The sequence below is a fragment of the Lepidochelys kempii genome, chromosome 11 (genome assembly GCF_965140285.1).
Source record: "Lepidochelys kempii isolate rLepKem1 chromosome 11, rLepKem1.hap1, whole genome shotgun sequence".
Classification (NCBI taxonomy): Eukaryota; Metazoa; Chordata; order Testudines; family Cheloniidae; genus Lepidochelys; species Lepidochelys kempii.
This window is the reverse complement of record NC_136390.1, coordinates 18,574,382-18,600,748: the sequence shown is the minus strand read 5'-3', so window position 1 is coordinate 18,600,748 and position 26,367 is coordinate 18,574,382. Positions and strand designations below refer to the sequence as shown.

The following is a 26,367-nucleotide window of genomic DNA, read 5'->3' as shown; positions in this document are numbered from 1 at the left end:
CCCTCACCCTTTATTTTTAGATCGCCTTTCCTCCTATCTCCCCACTTGGGCAGCAGTAACATCAGACCTCTGGGTGCTCAGCACCATCATCCTGGGGTATATCCTCCAGTTTATTTCCATTCCTCCACCACACACCCCTTCCCTGTCCCTCTTCAGAGTCCTTCTCACGAGCAACTTCTCGTCCAGGAGGTGCAGGCCCTCTTCCGCACGGTGCTCTGGGACTGGGGTGCATGAGGGACTGGGGGCCATGGAGAGGGGGGGTGTGCACCCTGGGCTGCAGGGGGGAGGGACAAGGTGAGGGGGGGGCGCAGGCTAGCCTCCCCCAACGGTAAAGGCCCATTTGACAAGGGCACAGACATCTTCTGCAGACTTCCTGGCACAGGTCCTGATTCAGGACATTTGCAGAGGTGCAATGTGGTCCTCGGTCCACATGTTTGTGGCCCATTATGCCATCACCCAGCAAGCCAGGGATGATGCCAATTTTGGCAGAGCTGTGTTACAATCCACTCACCTGTAAACTCCTAGCCCACCTCTGAGGGCACTGCGTGTGAGTCACCTGACATGGAATGGACATGAGCAAGCACTTAAAGAAGAAGAAACAGTTACTAACCCTCCATAATTGTTGTTCTTCGAGATGTCTTGCTCATGTCCATTCCATGACCTGCCCTCCCTCCCATGGCCAGAGTTGACAGTAAGAAGGAACTGAGAGGGCGCAGGACCGGCAGCGGTCCTTATACTGGTGCATAAGCGCGAGCCTCCAGTGGGCAATAGAGCCGGTCCTACAGATACTGCTGGGAAAAAAGTCTCCGTCAATGATGCATGCGGCGTGCGCACACCTGACGTGGAATCGACGTGAGCAACACATCTCGAAGAACAACAGTTACAGAAGGTTAGTAACAGTTTTATATGCTAGCATGTTCTCTTTGAGAATTGTTTTACCAAAAACCTCAACTATGATCAGGAACCACCACTACCACAGTCCAGCACCAAACTCTTCCAGGGTGAAAAATGAATGTCCCTAGTTGGACTTGAAATTGTATTTACTTACGTGACTAAGCCATCTTCCTTGGTGAAAATTAGAAGAAAAATATTTTCTATTCAATTTTTCAATCATTTTGGGAATATATATAATTAAATTTTTATGTATGGCTGTGGTTTGGTTTGTAAATGGTTTACAATAACTTACCAATCTTTCAGTTAAATAAAATAATAACAGCTCCTGTCCACCAGTAAGTATTGGATCAAAGTTGTAGTCAAGGGTATTCTTTAAAATGTTCAAAAGGATAATAAAAATGTTTGTATTGGCAGAACATTCCTAGATTCCAGAACTAGAAGGGACCATTGTGATCATCTAGTCTGACCTAGTATAACACAGGCTTCCCAAAATAATTCCTGCATAAAATCATATCTTTTAGAAAAACATCCAATATTGATTTAAAAATTGAAGTGTTGAAGAATCCACCATTGACCCTTGGTAAACATTCTAAATGTCAGTAAAAATTATGACAGTGCATCATTTCAACCTGCAAACATAATATTGTTTTCTCCCAAGTTTCAGAAAACTAAGCAACTGGTGCCATATATGCAGGGGTGAAATTAAGGTGGTACGGGCTGGTACGGCGTACCAGTAAAAAGTGGCCGCCAGTAAAACTGACTTTAAAGCGCTGCCACAGCAGCGCTTTAACATTGCTGCTCCTTTTGCGCCCCACATCGGCGGCCCTGCCAGGTCCCTAGCGGCAGGGCCACTGACGGGGGGCGCAAAAGGGGCAGCGATGTTAAAGCACTGCAGCGGCAAAGGACCTTGCCCCTTTTGCCCCCACACCTGGCCGCTGCCGGGGGTGGGGCAAAAGGAGCAGCTGCCTCAGGGCTGGCAATTTAAAAGGGTAGCAGCAGTGGCCGGAGCCCTGGGCCCTTTAAATCACTGCTGGAGCTCTGGGCGGCACAGGCCAGGCAGCGCAAATGGGCTGGCTGGGGGATGCTGACTCCTCCCCCCCCAGCCCTGCCCCTTCCGCCCGAGGCCCAGCCCCTTCCGGTGGGGTGGGGGGGAAAAGTTGGCCACCCTTGTACCGGTAAGAGATAAATGTTACTTTCACCCCTGCATATATGTGATGTCAGATCACTTTCTGAACAAAACAAATTAAGAAAACTCCCACTGGTATCCAAAGATGTTGGGAGTCCAAAAAGCAATATATTGGTAAACTTATTTTCAGTTGTCATTTGGGGCATTGCTGTCACTGTTCCATTCCAACTCTCTGCTGGTTTTGGGAGGGAGACATCTTTAGTTTAATGGACCTTTTCATAAAAACCTATCAATCTTCAAACCAGCCTTGTGTTTCAGAAGCAACTGAAATGTGGAACACCTGGGTTCTGTTGCAAGTCTCATAAGGAGGGAAAGTTTTCTACTCTGTTAATTAAATAAACCACTTGTTTAAATGAACTGGGAAAACAAATTCCTTCATATGACCCACATGGCTCTGCAGCAGCGTTTGAACCAAAAACCTTTACATCTCCACCACAGACCTCTATTGCTGGAGCTGTAGAAATGAGTGTTATCCACTGTGTGGAGCTGTCACTAAAAGCAACACATACTTGGCCCATGGGTCATTTATATTCAAGATCTGGGTTCCAGTGCCAATTCTGCCAGAAATGACCTTGTGCATGTGAAGCTCTCAGTTGCTTTATTTGTAAAATGCAGATAATAATATTTGCCTCACTCCTAGAGTGAATGGTATGAGGCCATACTCAGTTTGAAATACACAGAATATAAACAACAATCAGTAAAAGAGGTAAGATTAGAGCTCATAGCCTGCTAGTCTGCTGGTTCCCAGATTAGTGGGTCTTCTCCTAAGCCAAAAGTCTCTCTCTCGTGTACTGTGACATACTTTAGAGGTCTGCCTTCATTTTCCCCCAACAGAGCTCTTTTTCTGATCAGTCAGTCATGAACAAGGCTTTGGCCTTCATGGACTTTATATGGCGGCTCACTTGTTGACAATCATCTGAGAAAGAATTTGCTCAGAGCACAGAGGAGGCACTGAGCACACTTCACCACAGCATGTCCTGTCACGTGATTTAAAGTGGAATAGAGTCATTTTCTCCACTCAAGTAAAAATTCTGCAGTCGTCCCCTGTGCTATGCAGCACAGTTGAGTTAATGACAGGTTTCAGAGTAACATCCGTGTTAGTCTGTATTTGCAAAAAGAAAAGGAGTACTTGTGGCACCTTAGAGACTAACCAATTTATTTGAGCATAAGCTTTCGTGAGCTACAGCTCACTTCATCGGATGCATACTGTGGAAACTGAAGAAGACATTATATACACAGAGACCATGAAACAATACCTCCTCCCACCCCATTCTCCTGCTGGTAATAGCTTATCTAAAGTGATCACTCTCCTTACAATGTGTATGATAATCAAGGTGGGCCATTTCCAGCACAAATCGAGGTTTTCTCACCCCCCCCTCCAAAAACCACACTCACAAACTCACTCTCCTGCTGGTAATAGCTTATCTAAAGTGACCACTCTCCTTACAATGTGCATGAAAATCAAGGTGGGCCATTTCCAGCACAAATCCAGGTTTTCTAACCCCCCGACCCCCATACACACACAAACTCTCTCTCCTGCTGGTAATAGCTCATCCAAAGTGACCACTCTCCCTACAATGTGCATGATAATCAAGGTGGGCCATTTCCAGCACAAATCCAGGTTTTCTCACACCCCCCACACACACACAAACTCACTCTCCTGCTGGCAATAGCTCATCCAAACTGACCACTCTCCTTACAATGTGTATGATAATCAAGGTGGGCCATTTTCAGCATAAATCCAAGTTTAACCAGAACGTGGGGGTGGGGGGTAGGAAAAGACATGGGGAAATAGGCTACCTTGCATAATGAGTTAGCCACTCCCAGTCTCTATTTAAGCCTAAATTAATAGTATCCAATTTGCAAATGAATTCCAATTCAGCAGTTTCTCGCTGGAGTCTGGATTTGAAGTTTTTTTGTTGTAAGATAGCGACCTTCATGTCTGTAATTGTGTGACCAGAGAGATTGAAGTGTTCTCTGACTGGTTTATGAATGTTATAATTCTTGACATCTGATTTGTGTCCATTTATTCTTTTGCGTAGAGACTGTCCAGTTTGACCAATGTACATGGCAGAGGGGCATTGCTGGCACATGATGGCATATATCACATTGGCGGATGTGCAGGTGAACGAGCCTCTGATAGTGTGGCTGATGTTATTAGGCCCTGTGATGGTGTCCCCGAATAGATATGTGGGCACAGTTGGCAACGGGCTTTGTTGCAAGGGTAGGTTCCTGGGTTAGTGGTTCTGTTGTGTGGTATGTGGTTGTTGGTGAGTATTTGCTTCAGGTTGGGGTGCTGTCTGTAGGCAAGGACTGGCCTGTCTCCCAAGATTTGTGAGAGTGTTGGGTCATCCTTCAGGATAGGTTGTAGATCCTTAATAATGCGTTGCAGGGGTTTTAGTTGGGGGCTGAAGGTGACGGCTAGTGGCATTCTGTTATTTTCTTTGTTAGGCCTGTCCTGTAGTAGGTGACTTCTGGGAACTCTTCTGGCTCTATCAATCTGTTTCTTCACTTCCGCAGGTGGGTATTGTAGTTGTAAGAATGCTTGATAGAGATCTTGTAGGTGTTTGTCTCTGTCTGAGGAATTGGAGCAAATGCGGTTGTATCGCAGAGCTTGGCTGTAGACGATGGATCGTGTGGTATGGTCAGGGTGAAAGCTGGAGGCATGTAGGTAGGAATAGCGGTCAGTAGGTTTCCGGGATAGGGTGGTGTTTATGTGATCATTGTTTATTAGCACTGTAGTGTCCAGGAAGTGGATCTCTTGTGTGGACTGGACCAGGCTGAGGTTGAGGTGGGATTATCATGCACATTGTAGGGAGAGTGGTCACTTTGGATAAGCTATTACCAGCAGGAGAGTGAGTTTGTGTGTGTGTGTTTTGGGGGGGGAGAAAACCTGGATTTGTGCTGGAAATGGCCCACCTTGATTTTCATACACATTGTAAGGAGAGTGGTCACTTTGGATAAGCTATTACCAGCAGGAGAGTGAGTTTATGGGCGGGGGGGGGGGGGAGCGGAGGGTGAGAAAACCTGGATTTGTGCTGGAAGTGGCCCAACTTGATTATCATACACATTGTAAGGAGAGTGATCACTATAGATAAGCTATTACCAGCAGGAGAGTGGGGTGGGAGGAGGTATTGTTTCATGGTCTCTGTGTATATAATGTCTTCTGCAGTTTCCACAGTATGCATCCGATGAAGTGAGCTGTAGCTCACGAAAGCTTATGCTCAAACAAATTGGTTAGTCTCTAAGGTGCCACAAGTACTCCTTTTCTAGTTGAGTTAATAGCTCTCTGTTGTTTAATTTAGTGAAGTTGCTGCTTCAGATCTATTCAAAGATGATATATATAGGTGAAATTGATGCTTACAGGTAAAATTGCAATCCTCTTTAGTTGCAGTATAATGCAGTACTATGAATCAGATTTCCTGAATTGGTAGTCTTACTATGGTTTTACATCCACCGTGCAAATACCTTTTGAATTTCTTCTAATATTAGGAAACAAGATTGTTTGGGTAGCCACTGAAAAAAATCGGTACTTTCTGTATTGTATTACATTACAACTGTAAACAAAATTAAAAGACTTGGATTCCTTCGGGATTTAGTGGGTTTAACTAAATTGTCTGTATTGCATCTCCAGGATGGAAAATCACTGAACTGTAATTTTATTCCATTGGATATAAAATTGGATAATTGGGAGGATTTACCAGAGAGTTTTCAGCAAAAACAAAATCGTTCATTGGTAAGAACAATCTTTAAAATGTTACTATGAAAATAACATAATGTTTAATTTGGACCTCTTTAATTTTTATAAATGGAGACCATTTTGTTACCCTGCTTCAAGTTTCAGTTGTTGATTACATTTCCTCAATGCAGCCAGATTTTATAAATGTGGATATGAATAATAAATGTGCACTCTGTTACTTTGGCAAATTATCACGCCTCCTGTTACCATTTCTGTAGATAGAATCATCATCACATCAATTAGTTTCTCATTTACAGGATTAGTAAGTGATGTTCATAAGTTATCAAAATTACATATCATAAAGGTTATGTTTTAAGAGTGGCATACTGTGAGTCGAGAAAATATGCTTGACTGCGTCACACTTGTGATGTGTTTAGGCCGCAGAGTTCTCAGTGTGCTCTATGGTCACCCTCCTCTCTCAGCAAGAGTGTTCAAATCAATGTGGAGCATGACATGCTGAGACTTGTAGTCTCCATGAATTCTATCTCTATAATGAAGATTATATCCAAAACATGACATTAGAACTTTTAGGTTCAAAGTCAAGTCCTCAGAATTTAGAAAATGCCATGATTAAGTTTGCTCTGCAACATTGGAACCTTAATTTTTTTAAGCTAGGTTTTTTAATACAATTTCCTATCTTCTTAAAAATAACAAATTTTATCATGTTTAATCCTATTGATTCCCTCCTGGTTTATCACAATGCTGGGACCTTTAAATCTACAGCACAGACCTCAACCAATTGAGCTAACTGTGTAACTGGTAGCAGTAGAAGGCTCTATTATCCATGTGGATCAGCTATTGGGAAGGAAGAGAGAGACATTTTGTCAGTGCTTTTCAGAGCTATTCACTAGACAGTAGAGGAGTGTTGAAACTCAAGAATCCTGGATTCAGTTTCAGGTTCTGGAGGGGAATGTGTTTCTAGTGCTAGACCCTTCTTCTCCTGTCCTCTTCTGCTCCTTCATCATCTGAGTATGAACTGAGGGAGATACATTCTGTAAAATGTTAACAAAATAAATAAAAAAAATACATTGATTCACATCTCTACTGAAATGTCCAATTTCATTGCCTTTTTCCATGCTGCTCCAGCTCAGTGGGAGAGAAATCCTGATGTACTCATTTTCATTTATTCACAAAAATAAGGATGAGGGAAGGAAATTAGGAGGAAAGGGAAATCATTATGATAGCTTACTTTTTCGGTTCTGAAGGACTGTTTCTGCATAAGGCTTAAGTCACACCTGGAATAATCTAGTCCCCAAAGTGGATGTTTTTTCGCATAGCATAACCAGCTCATGGTTTAGTACAAAATGCTCTTTCAACTTGTTTATAGTTATGCCATTCACCTCTAGTACTGAAACTAGGCAATCTGCATCACAGATCTAGCACTGTTGGGGTTTTTTTAAGTGAGACATGAGTTGTGTCTGTGAACCTGATTACAGACTTTATTCAGCTCGCTTTACTGAGCCACAATTCCTATTGAGAGCTATGGCAGTTTTGCTTGAATAAGAAAGGTTGAACAGAGTCGTCCATGTTCAAACATTTGTCTATATTTTTATGCTACCCTAGGAAGAGTTTGCCAGTATAGCTATACCAGGAAACCCTTGTAGTGGAGATGCAGTTATATTGGCAAAAGCAGTTAAAACCTGTTCCCTAAACAAAATAACCTATATCAGCAAAAGAATTTTGTGCCAGCACATCTGTGTCTATATGTGGGCTTTGCCAGCATAGCTACATTGATTGTGTGATTTTTTTTTCCTCTCTTTCCCCCAACCTCCCTCCTAACTGACATAGCTATATAGGCAAATATTTTAAGTTTAGATCAGGCCCAAATCTTAAAGTTTCAGCAGAACCTTTGAAGCTCACATGAGAAATGATTACATCCCAGAAAAGAACATCTTAAAGCAAGCAAACTTTTTTCCAGTTGACAAAATAATTTTAAATATAATAATCTAAAACATTTCAGTTTAATTAAAGATTTTTGTTTAATACTTGTGCTGTTGACCACTTGACCTTCTCTCTGCCAGATTCTGAGGTTTGTGAGAGAATGGAGTAGTCTAACAGCCATGAAGCAAAAAATTATCAGAAAAAGCGGCCACACTTTTTGTAGCCCTATTCTTGCTGCAGAAGAGATTTCTAAACAGCAGGCCAGGCTGAGCAGCACCAAAAGGTATGTGTTTTTACTTTTCATTCCTTCCTCTTTTGTATGCAGGAAGTCCAAGGCTTTTTTATGTAACGTTCAGTGGAATCATGTTGAGATAATAAACTGAACATTTAGTGATAACTTGTCTTATAGGAATAAATTAGGCATTTTGTGTGCATTTGTGCAAATCTGTTAGAACAGAACATATTGCCTGATTCTCTATCACTATGAGTCCAGTTCAGCACATATTCTGTCTCTGAAGGTTTCTGCAGCTTTAAACATCCAGAAACTGCTAGAGATTCCTGAGAAAAATCTTTCATTCATATTATTAAAATACCATCTATTGGCTTCCACATCTCATTTGTATTATTATTATTATTATTAGTTATTTAAGCACCAGCTGTGTGCTTAGAGCTTTAAAAGGCACATCAGAAGGCATAGCTATTCTACTGAAGAGATTACAGTCTGTTTAGATGATATAAAATATGCTGGGAGACAAGTTTCTATCCTCAAGTATTTATTTATTTACTTATGTTAGTGTTTTGGCAATGTGTGAATAATAGTATTTTTTATTTTTTATTTTTATTTTTTTTAGTTGATTGGTTGGTTTTTATTTTGTTGTTGACATAAGCCAGGGTTTTGTAGAAAGAGTTGGTTTTATGCCTTTCTTGCTTTCAGTCTTGTTCCTTGTAGACATAGCATTTCTTCTTGAAGGGCCATATGAAAAGGTAACTAACAGTAACCAAATCAGCTGAAAACTCTTCATATGTTACCTAACTTTTCTTTTTCTATTTGGCAGTAGGTCAAATCAAAGAATCCACTGTAAAACTGTAGTCTTGGCTCTTTAAAATTTTTCATGTCCTGCTAGAAGGGAATGTCTCTCTGCCCAAAGGAACTATTCCCCTCCTCCATTTTTTTCATCTCCTTCTGTCCTCATTTAACATTTCAACAAAATAATATTTGTGCCTTCATCTCTCATCTTCCGTCTTGTAAATCCCTCCTTTATTGTCTCTTGGTCCCAGTAGTCCCGATTTCAGTAAGTCCAAAATACATCATCTTGTTTCTCCAGGCTAGAAGCAGGAATAAATTATTACTTATATTTATTTCACAATGCAAAATCTCCTTCTACACTTTCTCAGCCTCACCTCTTCCTTAGTTGATTTCCTATCCTCCTCGAATGCTAGGTTTTTTCAGTATTTATTATTGCTTTCTTTCCTTTTGTGTCAGGTGCCCAGCCAGTGGTAGAATCGAAATTTACCTCTCCTTTGCCTCCTTTCTTGGGCTTCATATACACTTTAACCAGAGGTATCATTTGCAGCTCACGTAAACGTGCCAGCACTAGCTTTTTCATCTCACTAAAAATAGCGGTGAGGATGCAGTAGCACAGATTGTACAAGTCCACCCGACCTGTCATGGTATCTACTCACATTGCTAGCCCGTGGTGAAGTGCGTGTTGCCACATCCACATTTCTGTTTTTAGCAAGCTATCTAGATTAAAGCTAGAGCCAGTATGTCCACATGAGACTGCAAATTACACCTCTGATTGCAGTGTGGACATAGCCTCAGTCTCTGATAACATTACTGTCCTCCCTGACATGGGGCTCATAACCTAAGTGTTGTAATTAAACTTTTCTCATACATACATCCGGGCTCTCTCAGCAACATTGTTCTACAACATATATCTAAAACTTGTTGTCTTCTCTTGATCTACTGCTAAATCCTCCCCCCTCCACCAGCAGGATTGGCTGTATTGTGATGGTCAGTAGGAATTCCTGTAAGTATTTAGAGCAGTTTGTAATTTCAGGCTTGCAAAACAAGTATAAATCAGCAAATAGTAGTAATAAGTAGAGTGTTGTATTTTTTAACCTGGCACAGGATTGTTTCATTATGTAACATGTAAAAGAGGACTCTAAAAGGAATTCTTCACTGTTTTAGAATAACCAGGATGGCATTTATTAATGTATAGAGATGGTGAGTGGGGATTAATGTGATTGGGTATTAGCATAAACAGGGCCAGATTAAAGCACAAACAAACTAGGCACATGTCTAAAGCCCAGCCTGAGCAGCACTGCAACCCCATGCACCAGGTTGCAAAGCCACTCATTCAGATTTGGCCCGGCTGACCTCTGCGCCTCCCCGCTTCTGAGAGAGGGGCAGCCAAGCCAAACCTGAGTGGGCAGTGGGGTGGCTAGTGCTGCTCCTGCATCAGGATTCCCCCAACCTCCATGTGCCTGCCTGACCTCACCCTGCTTTCAGCAGCCCATGTCCACTCCACTTTGCCTGCAAGACTCATTCAGCAACAGTCTCGGGACCTGCTAAAAGTACAGGGAGCCAGCCAGGAGAGGGGTGGCAGGGAGCTGTGCAGGGGCAGACATGAGATGGCTAATAGGGCAGTGTCCATGCAGCAGAAGCCAGTCACTGACTGACCTGAATAGAAGATGGTTAATTAAGCAACATCCATGCTGCGAGAGGTGGACTTGCTTGGGTGAACAGATTACTAGTGCAGCTGTGCTGGCCAGGACAGGGTTAATTTAAATGCATCCCTACCACAGAAGCATCTCCTGGCTGGCCATTAGAGGGGCCCAGAAGTGTATGCTTGCCTAATGCCTTGCCCCGACCATTAGTTAGTTAGGTTGATCAATAATTATATCTTAAGAGTGACCAAAGCATGGGGGGCTATTGAATTTTAACAGAGCTTAATTTCGAAGAATAGGGATGATCTTAGAATAAAAAATACAAAGGAAATTGAGCAAATTCGAAGATAAACTAATTTTGCCAGAACTCTTTCATGGCTTCAGCACTTCTCATATTCTGTACCAAATAGTACCTTTTCCAGAACAAATAAAAACAAAAAACCCTGGAATATCAGTGATGTTTCACTCAAGTGAAACAAGCTTTCCATTGTTTTTGTATCACTTTTTATAATTACTTGTCATGGAAAATAACTCATTATCTGTTGGCAGCACAACAGAGAGGTGGCTGGTTTTTTTTTAAAAGAAATCTTACCTAATGTGGAAAAACTGAACGAGTAAAATACATTTTCCAAACGCTACTCATGCCAGGTTTACGAAGTAAAAAAATATTTGGATGGGATTTTCTACATCAGTATTGCTGCGAGTGACATGAATGTTCTTTAGAGAAGTATTCAGTTGTCTGCAGTACAGTTCAGGAGAAAAAAGAATACTGAAACATCTTGTAATAATTCCAGATATGTGACAAAAGAGGATGTTGCTGTAGCCTCACTCAGCAAAGCTAACAGCAGTGGGGGCAGCGTATGCTTGGTCACAAAGAAAGCTGCATTTTACTTGAAAAACGAAGGTACTTCTGCTGGAAAAACAGATGGCCGTTCCACAAAGTAAGTTTGTTAATGTCAATAAAAAAGACAAAATAGCCAGAATGCAGTAATTAAACTAGTTTTTCCCAAAATTATTTTTACTTTATGTAATGAAATTATAGGGTACAAGGGCTTATGTTAATATGATGCATTGCTTAAGATCAAAGGCATTTACCTTGTGCTGATGAACTAAATCTTATTTCCTATAATGATTTATGTTATGTATGTTAGCAAGCACATTTGTCAGTGGACAACTGTGTTTCCTAGTAGGAAAGAAGAAAAAAATAGTTTGATCATGGAAATGGAGAGCTTACACACAAACAAGCCTGTGATGTTCACAGCGAACGGAGACACAAAGAGTATGTCTGCACTTTGAGCTGGGGGTGTGATTCCCATCTCAAGGAGACATACTAGTATTAGTTCTGATTGAGCTAGCACGCTAAAAATAGTGGTAGCTGAGGCAGCAAGAGTAGCAGGAAGGGCTTGCAGCCCTGATGATGTGCCTAGCACCTCAGGTGGGTATGTACTCAGGGCAGCGAGCCCTTCCTGCTGCCCGTGCTGTCTCAGCTACCACTATTTTTAGCATGCTAGCTCAGTCAGATCTAAGACAGGTATGTATGTCTCCTTGAGCTTGGAGTCGGATCCCAGCTGGAAGTATAGACACACACAAACTCCTAAATTATTTAAAATGTAATAGATGTGGGGGAGAGAGTGTCTAAAACTAACTGGAAAGGACCTCTATGCCTGCTTTTTCTCTGTCAGCCGCTTCTCTACTTCAGGAGAAAATAGAGGATATAGAACCTTGATTAAGTCAAGATATTTACAAGATAGCCATGAAAGATATCTAAACAAACAGGAAGTTCTCACAATTTTTCCTCAAAAGAATTTTTACAACATCCCTTTTACAACTTACTTTCTATTATAGACTTGAAGGGTAAAATTTTATAGCCTTCTTTTTTCTGTATATACATGTTAAGAATGCACCTTTTTTATGCATGTGTAAACTCGCATTTCCATTGGAAGACTGGGAAACTCCAGCTAATAATTAAATATATATGAGTATAATAATTTAATGTGCAAATGGGTGTTTACCAAGTTTGCATATGCAAAAAAAAGTGAGGCCTTTTAGAAATCTGGTCATAAAAAATTTAATTCAAGTGGGATGTTTGCATTGTGCAGTGACCAACCAAAGCAGCATGAGTTTTCATTGGAGTTGTACTTTTCATGATAAAAGAAACTTAATCGTTGATATTGATTATATAAGTATTGTATACTGACCCTGATGAAGTCCAATCTTGTTAAATAATTGCTTCTTGTCCTTATCACAGGTTACTTTTAAAAGACGGGAAAGATTCCCCTGTTCTTAATGCAGATTCAGTTCAGGCTGAAGTTGTTGAAGATCCTGCCATATACAAAGGATATTTACAGGCTGTAGATGATAAAGGAAATCCACTTTGTCTTAGCTGCCAACAACCAACAGTTCATCTCGACCAACATTGCAAATCTATTGCTTGGGAAACACGATTTTGTTCTCTTAAATGCCAGGAAGACTTCTTAATTCGCTCTAGTCAGAGTTACCTGAGGAGTAAAGTGTTTGAAGTCGAACATGGTGTTTGTCAGCTTTGCAATCTCAATGCCCAGGAACTCTACCTTAGCATCAAAAATGCACCTAAGAATCAACGTAAGAATCTTTTGGAGAGTTCTTGGATGTCTCAGCTTCCATTAGGACAGGTAATGGCAATGGTATTTAAGCAGTAACGTAAATCAATGTATTTCTGTGGCAGGTGGTGGTTATGCTCCTTAAGTCATTTTAAAAGGTAAGTGGCTGAAAACAAATGTTTATCAATCAACAGAGTAGAAAAATGTACAACAAATGAACTACTTGGGGTGGACACTTCTACCCCATCATCCCTCACAGCAACAAAAAAGAGGTAATAGTTTAAAAAAAAAAAAAAAGGTCCTAAAAACAAAAAACCCTACCCCAAGCAGAATTTTTATCCCAAAAAGGGAGAAGTACCAGATGATTCCATGAAGTCCACTAGGGACTTGACTATTGCTATAGATTTTACATGAAAGGTGCTGTAGTACAGTAATGAGTGATATTCTAAAAGCCCTAAGATAGGTAGATACTTTTAAATTCCATTTAATAACTAATGGACTAGATGACCTTCAGGGGTCCCTTCCAACCCTGATATTCTATGATTCTATGATATGATTCTAAGCTCCAATTAAGTGTCTGCTTAAATTGTTTGGGGTTTTTTAAATGAGGAAGGAGTCTCTTCTAAATCTTAAGAAAAATTACAGAGGTGGCATGAGTTCATGATTCTATATTTATGGGAGCCACTCCACTGAGAGATTGCCCTGGCCTAGAGGTAGCCTAGCAACAACTTAAAATAATGATGAGCCACACAGTGCAGTGGCACATTGATTTAGTTGGGGTTCGTCCTGCTTTGAGCAGGGGGTTGGACTAGATGACTTCCTGAGGTCTCTTCCAACCCTGATCTTCTATGATTCATCTTCTTCTATGATAATGCAGTAAGATGTAAGAGTTTACTGGTTATTACTTCTAGCATACAAAAAAATTCTTTAACTTAGTGTTTCAGTTCTTTAATACAGTAGAACCTCAGAGTTATGAACATTTTGGTTATTCTTTCAAAAGTTTACAACTGAACATTGACCTAATACAGCTTTGAAACTTTATTATACAGAAGAAAAATGGTGCTTTTAACCATCTTAATTTAAATGAAACAAGCACAGAAACAATTTCCTTACTTTGTCACATCTTTTTTTTAAAGTTTTCCTTCCCTTTATTTCTTTAGTTGTTTATTTAATACAGAACTGTACTGTATTTGACACATTCCCACTCCTCTCTTGGGAGGCCCATCCCATAGTTGGAGAACCACTGGTGTAGATTATCATGATGGTAGTGGGCTAATGCTTAGAGACCGCTGTTGTTAGCTGTGAATTTTGCTTTAACTTATATTTTCCTTTTGAATCTTTGCCTTGTGAGGAAGTACATGTGAGCATTCTTAACTCTAAGCTAAGTTGTTTTGTGTGGGAATTTGCTCTTTTTTTCAAAATGTAACTTGCATACATGCACAGGATGAGAACTCAGGGCTAAAGACTAAAGAGCTGGAGAGAGGAATTAGCTGAGTAGTATAGCAGTAGAGTCAGTCAAATAGTCACATCTCGTCTGTTTAAAACAGAACATGCCTGATGAGTAAGCTCTAACCTACACTCCAGCTTCCTCAGGTTGTGACTCAAAGCTCTGTATGTGACGCTCCAAAAGCCCTGTAGCCTGAGAAGCTTTGAGCACCAACTGACAAAACTTTGGGCATCAGATTTTCCTACAAAGAATATAAGGTTTTAAATACAGCAGAAATATTATTGTTTTACCTCTTTAAAATAATTTCATAACTTTTATTAATTTGTAGACTAAAATGGAAATTGTAGCATTAAAAACAAATGACTTACCATGAACTGCTGAAATAATGATTATTCTTCCATCTAGATTTAGAAGTTTAACACATATATTTATTTTCAGTAAAATAATCTGTGTTCATTTTGATTGGCTGCCACTTAACAAATAACTCTTATACGAAAAATATATTTACAAACTGAAAATAAATCAACATTCTTTAGATGCAAGTACAGTATCTGTCGGATTAGAACTGCTTAACAGTAAAGAAAAACTAGGTGTGTTTTAAAAAGCAGAGCATTGCATTACATGCGTCATCTAGTTATATAATAAAGAGAGCTTCATTCACCACTGAAATGCAGCTATTTTTAGCTTACAACATGGCAACAGCAGCAACGCACAGTTAGTTTATGACAGGAAGTGAAGAATGCCACATCCAATTAAAGCAATAAAAGATTAGGTACAGTTGAACCCTACTGGACCTTGGCCAAGACACTAGTTCAGATGCCTCCTATTATTTCAAAATGTTCATTAAAGTCTTAATGGCAATGGGATGTCATTTCTGCATCTCCTCAAAATACACTTATAATAACAGCCTTCCTCCATTTTCATGATGGGTCATTGCTTCTGCATTGATTCGGAGGGAATAGTGCCATTTGGCACCTACTGAATAAACACCACTTCAGAGATCAAAGTTTATATGTGGTGAACCCTACCAGTGCCCATTCAAACTTATGAAAAACTTAGAAACAAATAGTAACATTTGGCATTAGCCATCAGCATTTTAAGATATAATGAGTAAAATAAGTGAGTTCAAACCACAAAGACCAAGGAGTCTCTTTTCTTTACATCCTTTATACAAACACTACAATGTTGTTTACTGTTCACCTCCACGTTATGTTTAAATTACAATAGTTCTTAGCCTTTTTGAAAGCTTTCTTGGGGTTATAATGTTTCACTGTGCTCTTCACTAGAAGACCCATCAACAAAACTGAAACTTTATATCTAAATATAGTAGAAACATTAAACAGTCACAGTCAATATCTGCTTATTTGTGAATTGCCAAGTTTATGATGGTATTTTGACTTTTTTATTTTGTAAGTGACAAGATTGAAGGTGCATCACTTTTTCTTACTCTGACATTTGTTTTTAGTACTGACACCTGACATTAATAAAATAATAGACATTAAGGACATATTGCTTGTTTCATTCAGAAACAAAAATCTTAATTTCTGTTCTGCATCTTTTCTCAGTTTTCTTTTTTATAATTCTGTAAATGAACACAGATGCATTAGGATATTCCTCTTGGGTCCTGCATTTTAGCACTTGCTCTAATGTATCAAACTACTGTGCATTTGGTGAAAATAAGCTTTCTAAAAATATAACTCCTGGTTGCCTGTATAAACATGATTGAAGAATGTATGACACAATTTCGTCTGTTCAGAGTTGGCTGTTTAATGCTATAACTTCTGATGCTATGTCCTTTGTTTACTACAGTTAAATGAAATTATAACAAACCCAGCAGAAGGCCAGTTCTGGCAGGTGGATCATATCAAACCAGTTTATAGCGGAGGAGGACAGTGCTCTCTGGAAAATCTTCAGACTCTATGTACAGTTTGTCATAAGGAGGTCAGTATAAATCAGAACTCATAATCCCCTGTATGTTTAAGTAAATAGATAATTTATGGAAGTGTCAATGAAAAATTCTACAGCCATAATTTTCAAAAATAACTGGACGACTTCTTGGTCACCAAACTTGATACACTTTAAAGGGGCCTGATTTTCTGAGGATTGGGTGCTCAGCATTTGCTGAAAACCAGTCTTTTTTTATAAATGTCTCAGTTGTGCTCCCAAAATTGCTAATTGCTGTTCAGAATATCGGCTCAAGTGTATAAGCACTACATATATGCTATAATATGTTCCCACCTGATCCCCTGATATGACCTGCAATGGGTTCAAATCCTGTTTGTTGAAACTTCTTGATATAAAACTACTGAAAGCATTACTTTATATAAGTTCTCCATAACGGGTACAGTAGAAGCTGCTTCTTTCTTTACCTCTTGAGGAGGACTTAATAGGATACTTTAGGCGTAAGTGATAATTCAGGCTATGTCTACACTGCGAGCGAGGAGTATGATTCCCCTGCTCTCGTATATGTGCTTGCACTAGCTCTCATTGAGCTGATGCCAGTATAAATAGTAGTGTAACCACAGTAGCACAGGGAGTGGAAATGGCTTAGCCATGCCAAGTACAGACACACCAGTTTCAAATGAGTTTGCACTTGGCATGGCTAAGCTATGCCTCCACTGCCACGGTCCGTGCTACCATGGCTATGCTACTATTTATCTTCATGCTAGCTCTCAACAGAGGAGGAGTTCCAGGCCAAACAGCACAAATAGATTAGAAAGTAATATTTGTAATTTTAGGCACTAGGATTTTACAGCATCCTGATTATTTTACACTTATGACCGTTAAAATAAAAGATTTTTTATCTCTATCGTGCAGCTAGTTACAGTCATACTTTCTGCAGTCTTGCAGAGTTTAAACATGGGAAGTATATAAGGCAGAGCTCATTTAAATATCAGTTAATGCAGTTAATTTCAGTTATGTACACTTACAATTTATTTATTCCTATCTTTTTTGACTAATTTAAAATAAAAAGCTATCAGTGGGCCTTCCATCTAAGGACATTATCCTACAGTTGTATCTGGGTGGGTGCATCCTTGTGCCTGTGTAGAGCCGCACTGAAGTCAGATGATGTTATGTAAGATGTACAGAGGTGTTCCTGGCCCTCTCATCACCTCCCCTTAAAGCATCAACCCATATTTCCTGTTTCTGTGTAACCTGTAACTCAGCTGACCTTGCAACCAGTGAACATAGTACATTGGAAAATATGACAGGATCAGGTCACTAAATAGACTGAATGAAACAAGTTTCATTGCTCTTTACAAATATAAGTAAAATGAACTGTCAAAGGCAATAATAATCAACAGTAGTAATCATAATTAGTAACCCTTACTTAGTTTGATTTATAGTGGTAGCCTTAGATACACTCTCTGTTGGGAGTAGTAAATTTAAGTTTTCAGGAACACAATAAAAACCCCAATTTTTATCCAAAGGTTAGGAGTTTTCTTTTTTGTTTTCTTTGCAAATAATACTATTAAGACTGTAAAAGTTGGACAAAAAATACTATGTGCTAAAGACCTATGTGCTATGAATAGTCAAAATAATAAGTAATTTGGTTATCCTGTTCTTTAGAAAGTAAAATATGTGTGTACAGTGACTAGCACCGTGGGGTCGTGGTCCATTACTAGGGTTCCTGGTACTACAAACAATAATCTGCAAAAATAAAAATATTACACCTGAAATACTATATCCTCAGTGCTAGACACTGATTTCCCCCAATAAAGAGGTATGGGTGAATTTCAGTATAGTTATCATGTTAATTTAAGTTGTCTTTTTCACTCCTTTAGTAGCTTCTTGAAGTGCAGCTTCCTAGAGGTTGCTGGTATATACTCAAGGTGTCACACCAGCAGGTACTCTGCAAGTGATCTTGCAACCACATTTGAACAGGTTGGACTATGCAGACTTCCTTTAGGGGTAACAGACTTTCCCCAGTATTAAGTGTAAAATAAATAGTAAAAAGAAAGCATTACAAAAATTCCCAGTTTGGGTTTGGGAACAGACTGTGCCACTATAGTCAGCATACATGCTCCAAGGTTGTGCAGTGCTGGGTTGTACAGCAGCAGCATATACATGGTACATTCAGTGCATGTGAAAGTTGTTGCTAGGTTTTTACCAGTGGAGACTGAAGCTGAAATTCTTTCTGCTGCACTGCTTCTCTCTTCATTTGTCACTAATGGGTAATACCTCACATCTATTGAATTCAGAGATGGTCCAGTGTTGTTGTTGCTGGAAGCTCCAAGATTAAGCCCTGCCCTTCAGCTCAGGTCACCAAAATTTCTTCCTCCAGCAGCGGAACAAGCTGGTAGTTCAGTTTCTCCTGACCATTTTGTTTTATAACTTGAATTTTTATTCATTTGCATGGAACAGCAACTTCATTTCAGCTCATTCTCCTGAGCTTGTGGAATCCACTGAGTCTCTAACCGAGTCTCTAACAAACGGGTTTGTCTGGAACGGTACCTCTAGTGAGCTCCTTTGCCCTCCCCACCACCACTATGACAGCAAAAAAGCCCTACAAACATCAAGCCAAGTCTGAGGAGTTTTATAGGCAGTTTTTCAGGAGCCTCAGAGGGTGAGTTATTCCCTGCTGCTGCAAGCCACTGACCTTTCCTTTGCCAGGGTTACATGTTTGAGAAAGCAAGCTCTGCTCTACTGCCATAAGCCATCAGGCCTTGCTCTGGCAGGACAAGGGGCTTTGAGTCAGACTGGCATGCTCGGGCCACACTCCCTACCCAAAGCTGTAACTCCACTGTGGAAGGCATGACCAGGAACATGAAGATTTCCAAGGAGACCAGGACCCCTCACAGCCTGCTCGGGGTCAAGTCTTGCAAACTCCAGAGGCTCCAGGTCCCAAAAGGACAAAAGCACGTATTCATTCATGAGGAATTAATCTGTATTATTAGTGAGCAATGACACAAAAATACAGATTTAAATTATTTCTCCTTTGACTTCCTACCAATGAGTGTGTGTTTGCTTGGGCGCTCCACTTATACAGGGGATCTAACAGTGCTCTGTATCATGATTACTGTAAGAGACACGTGTTCAGCATGTCTGGGATGAGATACCTGTGATTTCTGTGAAGCCCTTTCTTGGGCAAGTGTAATGGGAATTGTGCCTGTCTGGCTTTCAGTCACAGACTCTCGGTCTTCCAAAATCTGAAAGGCGAGAAGTGGTTTCTTTATGTCCCTCTTCCTCTCCATGAGTTGGCTCCACATTAAAGCATTAGGAGAGTTTGTTAGGCAGCCTGTATCCACACCAGACACAGAAAGTCTGAATGTCCCACACAACTTCATCAACCACTCTCTACCTTAAGTTCCTAAAACTTAACTTCCCCCTTAAGTTAACCCCGAGTGAAAAAAACAGTCACCTTTTCAGATGGGGACTCCCTTCCAAAAGATCTCATAGGCCATAAGAGTGAGGATACCATACAGATTTCAGAATCTCCAACATATAAAGTCCACACACGAGTTGTTCCCTGTTCATCTCATCCTATACAAAATGCCAAGGCCTTAGAACCTCAAAGATGCTGCAAGCAAGATGTGAAAATCCTGCACCAGTTAGCATGCTAGGCATCTGGGAAACCATAGAGTGAGGGAATCAAGGCTTCCTCTACAAGGTCCTTTGTGGTATCATAGGAAGAAAGTGTGTGAACCCCCATCCTAAGAAGATTGCAACAGAATTTCCAGTCTTCTACAGAGGCATCCTTTGGTAGGAAAGTGCTAGTGGGTTGGTTCCGAAATAATTCCTTAAATTACAAAGCTCTTGTAATGGGGAGTATGTCTATTTCTGCCTGTTGTTCTCCAGTAATAATAATAATTCTGCTTATCCTTCCTCTCTGTAAGTCTGTGATTCACTGCTCACTAATTCCCAGTTATTTTGAACGAGGAGAGAAGCTCTGTAACAGAATGAGAAATTTCTTACCTGATCATTTTCTTTCCGATACAACTTCTCTCCTCATTCAGCCCACCCTGATTGATAAATTACTGCAATACAATTTGTAATAAATTGAAAAAATTCTCTGAAAGGAGACTTAAGCATATAATTACCTTAAAGTTAGTTGGTATCACTGCAAGTTGTTGCCCTAGTGCTAATAATCAGTTGCTGAAGTGTGGCTAAAATTTTGGAAGAACTCTGCTGGTGACTTGAACTGAAGAGTTGAGCTTAGTCCTCGAGCCTCCAGCAACAACACTGGACTACCTGCAAAGTCCACCAATGGAAGACATTATCCATTTGTTATGAACGAGGAGAGAAGCTGCTAGCAGAAAATTACCAGATAGGATATTTCTCATTGTTTGTGTACAGAATGAATAACACCATTGGAAGCTTCTGCATGCTGTGTTGTTAACATGTCTCAGTTCTACATAACCTGAAGGGAGGAGAGTATCAGTGGGGATGAAAGGATCATGTAATAATGTAATGTTAGTAAACTTCAAAGCAACCTGTTTCATTTTTGGCACCACTGCTGAGAAAGACAATAAGGATGTTTGTTACTGCCAATTGCAGTGGTGTTTTTAATGTAGACACTTGTATACTAAGAATTGGACTAGGACTATCAAACTTATTTTGCACAGGTAAGTAAATAACCATCAAATGGTAGTAATTTTAGAAAAAGCTTTAAAAGATGCTGCCTTTTAAGATAAATGAGTCTCTTCCACTAATGCAGGTGAACTATGAATAAGAAGTAAGATACAGGCATAGATCCACTTTAAAAACATAAGATGTATGTAAAGTGATTCTCTAATCCCCCTTGGAGCCATATATTACGGTGTTCTAATCCTGGCTCTCCCACTGACTTGCCGTGTGACTTGGTGCTAGCCATTTGTCTATGTCTGTTTATCCATGTTGGGAAAGAAATAATACATGTTATCAGTCCTCACAAAACTCCCTATAAGAACATTTATTTGCACAGCATCGATGTACAGTGCTACCTGACTGCTAAATATTAAGTACTAGTTGACGGCAATGCACCCTTCTGGTGGACAGGGTTATGAACATCAGGACCTGCAACATACTTCAATAGTCACCTTCAACAGTTAGCTGTCTAAAATCCCTTAAATAGAACTTGTGAATTTAAATTATCATCATTTCTCCAAATTGGTTGCCTCATTCTACCATATGAGCGCCTTGCAGAAGAAATTAATGTAACACTTTTATAAATAGACTGACATTTTGGTGACTTATAGTAGAAATAGCAAAGCCCAAATATGTTTTTTTTTTTCTGTAATCAATCAATTAACAAGTATATCAGACTTCAAGATTCTAGTTTTAAAAAAACACATGAAGAGTTTTACTCCAATAAGTAAGACTGATGTTCTTCTTGTAATATCTAATAGAAAAATCAATGTTCAAATTTGATCTTTCTCCTGTACTCAGTACTTCATAAAGAAATGAGTGTGCCAAATTGGAAGACTTTAGTTCAACAAGAACTTGGAAGTTGTCACCCTGTTACAAGCATCTATATTTTAGATAATGTGATAAGTAGTACAACACGTTTGATCTAATATGAGACCCCAATTCTTTAACAATCAAGGTAAACTCAAATGTAGAATACTGTTGCTAAGTAATTTTTAATATACACAGACACATCTTTCTTTTCAGAGAACTGCTAAACAAGCCAAGGAAAGAAGCCAGATGAAAAGACATTCTTTAGCTTCAAAATATGGATCTGATATCACAAAATTTTTTGTAAAGATGTGAGTAGGATATAGCATCATATACTACTGATGTGAAATGCAAATGTGTTTAGTATTTCAGAACTATCATGTATGTGCATGGGTTTTGGTTGGGCATTGATGCAGAATTCTGAATCTTTACAGTCTAATTCTTTTAATAGAGTAACTTCTGATAAATCTTACTCAGTTAAAACCAAGGTTAGGGAAAGAAGTGACCATTCTATTTTATAATTGTTTCAGTATTTCTGGGGTGTCAGAACAACACAACATCATATTGTCATCATGTACCATGACAGTTTCTTCACTAGATGGATCAGTAGCTTTAAAACTCTATATCCTGGGTTTTGTTGTCATAAGTCAGAAACTTAATGTTGTTTCAGTATATGTTATAGGACCTATTTTGTTCTACTTTATTTCTGTTTCCAAATTAGATTATTTGTAACTCCACCTGTCAGAAACTGGTGAGGCTTTACTGGAATTTTTATTGTCCTTGCATTGTTCTGACATACTAGGGGCAAACATCTTACAGTAAAGATGTCTTTGCCTAAATAATTATTTGGTATCTTTGGTTCCAACATTAAAATTGTTTTTAACATACAGAAATAGGCAAATGTACCCTAAATGAAGTAAGGGACGAAGGTTTTTAGTTCTTTATTTTTCTATTTCTATTTTTCAGTACTTGGGAAATGTTCTGATATTAAAGTGATAGCTGACATATGAATACCTAGACTGATAACTGTGTGTGTCATTGTTCGGGAATTGAGTTTGGATTGGGTTTATTTTCAGCAATTATTTTGGCTACATTTCAGATAGAATAAAAGAGAAGTGGCAACGGTTTAATTGTCAGAATTATTTGAAGGTTATTATGCTAACTGCATTTCTATTTCATTTTTCAAAACAAATGTACTGACTGCTCTTTTCATGGGCTGCATAGTACATTAGATGGTCAATGTTTCAAAATATGACTGAATCCAACTGAACCTGAAGCTGAATTGAACACACATGTGACAGAGAACACTGTATTTCCTGTAGGAGCTTGTTTTGTATTAGATAAAATAAAATTTGCGTTCTCAGTACCTCCAGAACATATTCTCATTTGCATAGCTCATGCTGACAGCTATGTGTATCTTTCTCTCACTGTGATCACAGTCTTGTTACTTGAATTTGGAAGGGTAACATCCAAAGTTAGCTCACTATGGCAGCGGGGTATTTCACATACTGGTTAATCACCTCTTCTTAGTTGTTTTCTCTTTAAGCAAGTAAAATTAGCTGGTAAAGTATCCTTGATGATGATGATGATGATCAGAAAACTTTTTAAAAATTACTTTTAGAATATAAAAAAAATTATTTCTGTGGGTTTTTTATTAACTTCAGGGGTTGTCGCAACAAATTTTTTGGTGGCTACCAACTCTTGCTGGTGGCCGCTCTGATGATTTTTTCCTAAAATACTTAATTAAATGTAGAAAAAAACAAATTCATATGCACATACACATGTCCAAATCATTGTAATTTATTTATGTAGGATTTTTTGAAGACTAATTAATAAAAATAATGTACAGTTGTCTATATTCTTTACTGAACCTAAACACAAGAGAAACAATGTCTGTACAATTCTGAACTAAATTTAGAAATCCTTTTTCATAATAAAAGTCCAAATAATAATTAAAAACATGTCTCCAAATATGTCCAAAATTTCTCTCTTACATAAGTGTAGGCAAAAAAATCAATCCAATTCAGTAATAATAATGATGATAGTGACAACAAACAGAATCCTCTTACATTGTACTTTAGTAAAGTTCTGGGTTGGATCTGACTATGTGCAAAAGTTCAGGAGCTCTTTGAATGGAAAGTCTGAAGAATCCCAGGTCTTCTGTGAAACTAGAAGGGAAGTTTCCAGGTTAGCATCAGTGAGCAGTTTCAGTATGTGTTCTTTCAGAAAATGCAGTTCACCAAATGCCCTCTCACACAGCACAATAGTAGAAAACAAGGACAAGAAAAGAAAAGCAACTCTGCTTGTAGGTGTCCTCAAACAGGTATACATTACTCCAGACCTCCAGTACTGTAACACTGGACTGACTGAAATATGTTTGCATTCTTGCATCATTGCGCATTTGCAGCATGAGGTACTTGAGAGTGTCGAAGGAAGTTGATCTGTCTTGCTAGGCAGTTATTTTGTTTGCAGCCAAAAAAGGTGAACCAGAATTGCTGAGTGGGTCGGTCACAAAGGTGTACTGATGGAAAAAGTTTTCCTGAAACAATTTTCAAGAGCCTCCAAGAGGATACTCAGGTATTCAGTTACAGCTAAGCTGACCTTTCACTGCACATTCTCATCTTGACAGCTGAGAAACTGACGAAGCTGATAAAAAACTGTAGAGTCCTGTTCCTCCTGTAGGTGCTGGATGATGTCAGTGATAGTCATTCTGAATGTATTAATTACTTCAGTTCTATCAAATATCATTAGGTGAGGTTTCTGAAACTCCAGTTCAAGGAAGCAAGCTTTGGTAAAAACTCTTTCAAAAATAGCAAAAAAATCATGTACTTCTGGATTTTGTAGCTTTTGGGATAGTTCTGGTAAAACTGTGTTCAAAGCCTCAACAAGCTCTTCCCGCAGCTCAAACAGCCTCTGTCATTAAAACTAAGCCAGCAGACCAGGTTGTAATTCAGAAGCACGTTATGTGTCTCTCAGCCCATTTTGCACCGAGTTGCAAATCTCCCCTTATTGACACTGCAGGCATTGATGTACTTTTTCACTACAGATTCAATCTCATCCATACTTTTCATTGCAGCCTTGCTGGCAAGTACTTCTTGGTGGGCTAAACCGTGAAACAAAACGTTTCTGAGTTCAGCTCCCCTATTTTTGCGCCTTGCAGAGCCGCTGCCCCATCAGCTGTCAAGCCGCACAGACTGTCAAAGCTAACACGGCACTATTCCATTCTTGCCTGAACACATTCAAAAATGGGTTTGCCAGTTGGCCAACACTGAGGCTCACCTGATATAAAACACCTTCAGACAAACAATGGCAATCACAGTCAAAAATGCGAACGCATACAATTACCTTGGGATTCCTTGTGACAAAGCTATCATAGGAGCAAAGGTTGTAGAAAGGGCTCACTGTGACTTTTTTTTAGCTATTTCTTTTTCTAGAAAATTCAGCAGATCGCTTGTGCCCCTCCATCACATGTTGTTGCTCAGTAGTATATCTCTGACGCGTATTTTCTGGTTGTACGGCCAGAACACTTTTCTTCGAGTTCTCTGTCGCTGAATGGTTTTCTTGCTTTCCCTAAAAGTAGTGCAACTTTAAAAGTAGCCACCCTTATCTAATCCACTTTATTAAAAAAAATCTCTGAGCCCTCACTGTTGTCTTTTGAGCTCGTTTTTTTAATCATTTAACAGCTTGCGTCTGTGAAACTCACCATGGTCATTCTGTTCAACTTTCCCTGCATGAGTGCTATAATGAGGTTGCATTGCATAAATTTTAATTTGATTAATTTCTTTCTTACAAAAAGCGCACACTGCAACTTGCTCGGAAATTGAATCAGATGGCTTCAGAAACACAAACAGCTGCGTTTCACACTGGTCCTGAAATGTTTGTTTTTCTTCCTTCCATGTTCTGCTTTTCTTAGCAGCATGTGGCTCTTCTGAGACCATCTCTGTATCATATACAAGGTCCTTTTCTGGCACTGATATTTTGAAAAACTTTTCTGATATCCGTTTGCATTTTTAACTCTTTCACTTTCTGCCATGAACAGTGTCAACCTACCCAAACACCACGTAGTGATCTTGCTGATGATGACATTGGCCAGTAGCTGCTTACGGAGCTATAGTGGCATGAGATGTAAACATAGTGATTAGCCAATGAATACGCTTTGTGACTTGAAAGAATACCACACCTATGTAGTTCAGCTCTGCCTGCACTGTACCATACCGTAATATTTAGAAGGGAATGAGTATACATTATGATTTATGGGGTTTATAAGGTAACTTTAATACTTAACATCTCAGCGATTGTTGGGGCGTTTTGGAGGCTGTCATGACCTCAAAAAAATCTGCTGGTGGCCACATTTGAGAAACTCTGAACTAAGATATTTGCATGAAAACAGGATATATTTTTTGCAAGTTCAGCTGCTCTTACTTATTCCCTTCGTCCATTATATTTTGATGATGATGTAACAATATGCTTCTTCTAGTGATTGTTTGCATGGATTCCACTCTTGATGAGCATGGACCCCAGGCATGTACCCCATAAGATTTGATTCTTTTGGCCAGCATTGTCAGTTGCAGGCACGCCTGTGCCCTACATGTGC

The 26,367-nt window shown here is 39.3% G+C and overlaps 1 protein-coding gene across 3 annotated transcripts in view; it reads left to right on the top strand.

Moving 5' to 3' along the window:
* ZRANB3 (zinc finger RANBP2-type containing 3) overlaps window positions 1–23,139 on the top strand; it is a 128,458-nt gene extending 105,319 nt beyond the window's left edge. For all 3 annotated transcript variants that reach the window (XM_073305335.2, XM_073305334.2, XM_073305336.1), the window contains 7 exons: window positions 5,715–5,816; window positions 7,841–7,983; window positions 11,165–11,311; window positions 12,619–13,021; window positions 16,206–16,337; window positions 21,990–22,084; window positions 22,998–23,139. In XM_073305335.2, coding sequence (XP_073161436.1) covers window positions 5,715–5,816; window positions 7,841–7,983; window positions 11,165–11,311; window positions 12,619–13,021; window positions 16,206–16,337; window positions 21,990–22,084; window positions 22,998–23,028 — 1,053 coding nt within the window. In that variant the 3' untranslated portion in view covers window positions 23,029–23,139. The remainder of the gene's footprint in view (window positions 1–5,714; window positions 5,817–7,840; window positions 7,984–11,164; window positions 11,312–12,618; window positions 13,022–16,205; window positions 16,338–21,989; window positions 22,085–22,997) is intronic.
* The last annotated feature ends 3,228 nt before the right edge of the window (window positions 23,140–26,367 follow it).